This window comes from Chelonoidis abingdonii, chromosome 4, assembly GCF_003597395.2.
Source record: "Chelonoidis abingdonii isolate Lonesome George chromosome 4, CheloAbing_2.0, whole genome shotgun sequence".
NCBI classification, from domain to species: domain Eukaryota; kingdom Metazoa; phylum Chordata; order Testudines; family Testudinidae; genus Chelonoidis; species Chelonoidis abingdonii.
In genome coordinates this window covers 25902737-25904265 of record NC_133772.1, presented here as the reverse complement: position 1 = coordinate 25904265, position 1529 = coordinate 25902737, and the positions used below count along the sequence as shown (strand labels likewise).

Here is a 1529-nt window from a genome sequence, read left to right as displayed (position 1 = left end):
CTCTCCCCGGGCCGGCCCCGCGTCATTCCCTCCATTTCCCCTCCCCCCCGGCCGGCTCCCTCCCATCTCTGCGCCCCGGAGGCCCGGCCAGGCAGGCTGCTGAGAGGCGGCCACTGGCCAGCGCCGCCCGGCCCGAGAGCCCCTTTCCCCCCGCGGAACCCAGGCGTCCGAGCTCGGGCAGGACACGCCGGGCTACGCTCGCCCCTCACCGTTGGTCATCGCGACACGGGGGGGAGGGGCGGACGCTTTGGAGTCTCGAGCGGCTCCCGTCACCGCATCTCACACACCGGGGCGCTCCGATTCTCTCTGCGCATGCGTCGTGACCGGCCAGCCCATAGCCAACGCGACAGCCGGAACCGCCAGGCAGAGCCAGCCGAGCGCAGAAAGCACAGGCCAGACGCAGCCAGTCGAAGACCGAGCGGCTAGGCGACGCCAATCAAACGACTTCACGCTCTTAGGCTTCCTCAATCGAGTACCGATAGGCGACTCCAATTTTTTTAAAATTAATTATTGGTACCAGGCCTAGACCAAGCTGGAATCAGGCCACTGTGTCAGCGTGGCACACACTGAAAGATAATCCCTGTCCCAAAGTACACATAGGGACAGGTAGGGTTGCCAACTCTCCAGGATTGTCCTGGAGTCTCAAGGAATTAAAGATAAATTTTTTATAAAAAGTTATGTCATGGGGTGAAACCAATCAGAATTGGCAACCCTAGGCACAGAGTGGGAGGGTAAACTGAGCCACATCAAGGGGAAGGAACTGGCCATAAGTCACCCAGTAGTAGGATGATCAGGTGTCTGTTTTTTGACCGGAACACCCAGTTGAAAATGCACCCTGGTGGCTCTGCTCAGCACCGCGGACTGGGCCATTAAAAGTCCAATTGGTGGTGCTGTGGCACTAAGGGAGGCTAGCCCCAATCTGTTCTGGCTCCATGCTGTGCCCCGGAAGCAGCCAGCAAGTCTGGCTCCTAGGCAGGGGGGCACATGGCTCCTCACGCTGCCCCTGCCCCGAGCACTGGCTCTGCACAATGGGAGGTGGGGGGGCAGTCCCTGCGGGCGAGAGCGGTGCGTGGAGCCTCCTGCGCCTCTCCCTCCACATTTAGGACCTAGACTTTCTGGCTGCTTCTGGGGCACACGCAACATGGTGCCAGGACAGGCAGGCAGCGTGTCTTAGCACTGCCCTCCCCCCTGCTGTACCACTGACTGAGAGCTGCCCAAGGTAAGCCCAAGCCCCAACCCCCTGGCCCAGCCCTGACCCCCCCCCCAACCTGGAGCACCCTTCTGCACCCCAAACTCCTCATCCCCAGCCCCACTCCAGAGCCTGCACCCCCAATTACAGCCCTCACCCCCTCCTGCACTCCAACCCCCTGCCCCAGCACAGTGAAAGTGAGTGAGGGTGGGGGAGAGCTATATGGGACAAAATCGGAGGGACCGGACAATCTCCACCCGAGGATATTAAAGGAACTGGCGCGTGAAATTGCGAGCCCGTTAGCGAGAATTTTTAAGCAATCGGTAAACTCGGGGGTTGT

General features: G+C 60.7%; 1 protein-coding gene across 1 annotated transcript in view; it reads right to left on the bottom strand.

Annotated features, from left to right (window-relative positions):
- TMEM167B (transmembrane protein 167B) overlaps positions 1-337 on the bottom strand; it is a 3923-nt gene extending 3586 nt beyond the window's left edge. Inside the window, exon 1 of the mRNA XM_032799645.2 lies at positions 210-337. Coding sequence (XP_032655536.1) covers positions 210-219 — 10 coding nt within the window. The 5' untranslated portion in view covers positions 220-337. The remainder of the gene's footprint in view (positions 1-209) is intronic.
- Between the last annotated feature and the right edge of the window lie 1192 nt (positions 338-1529).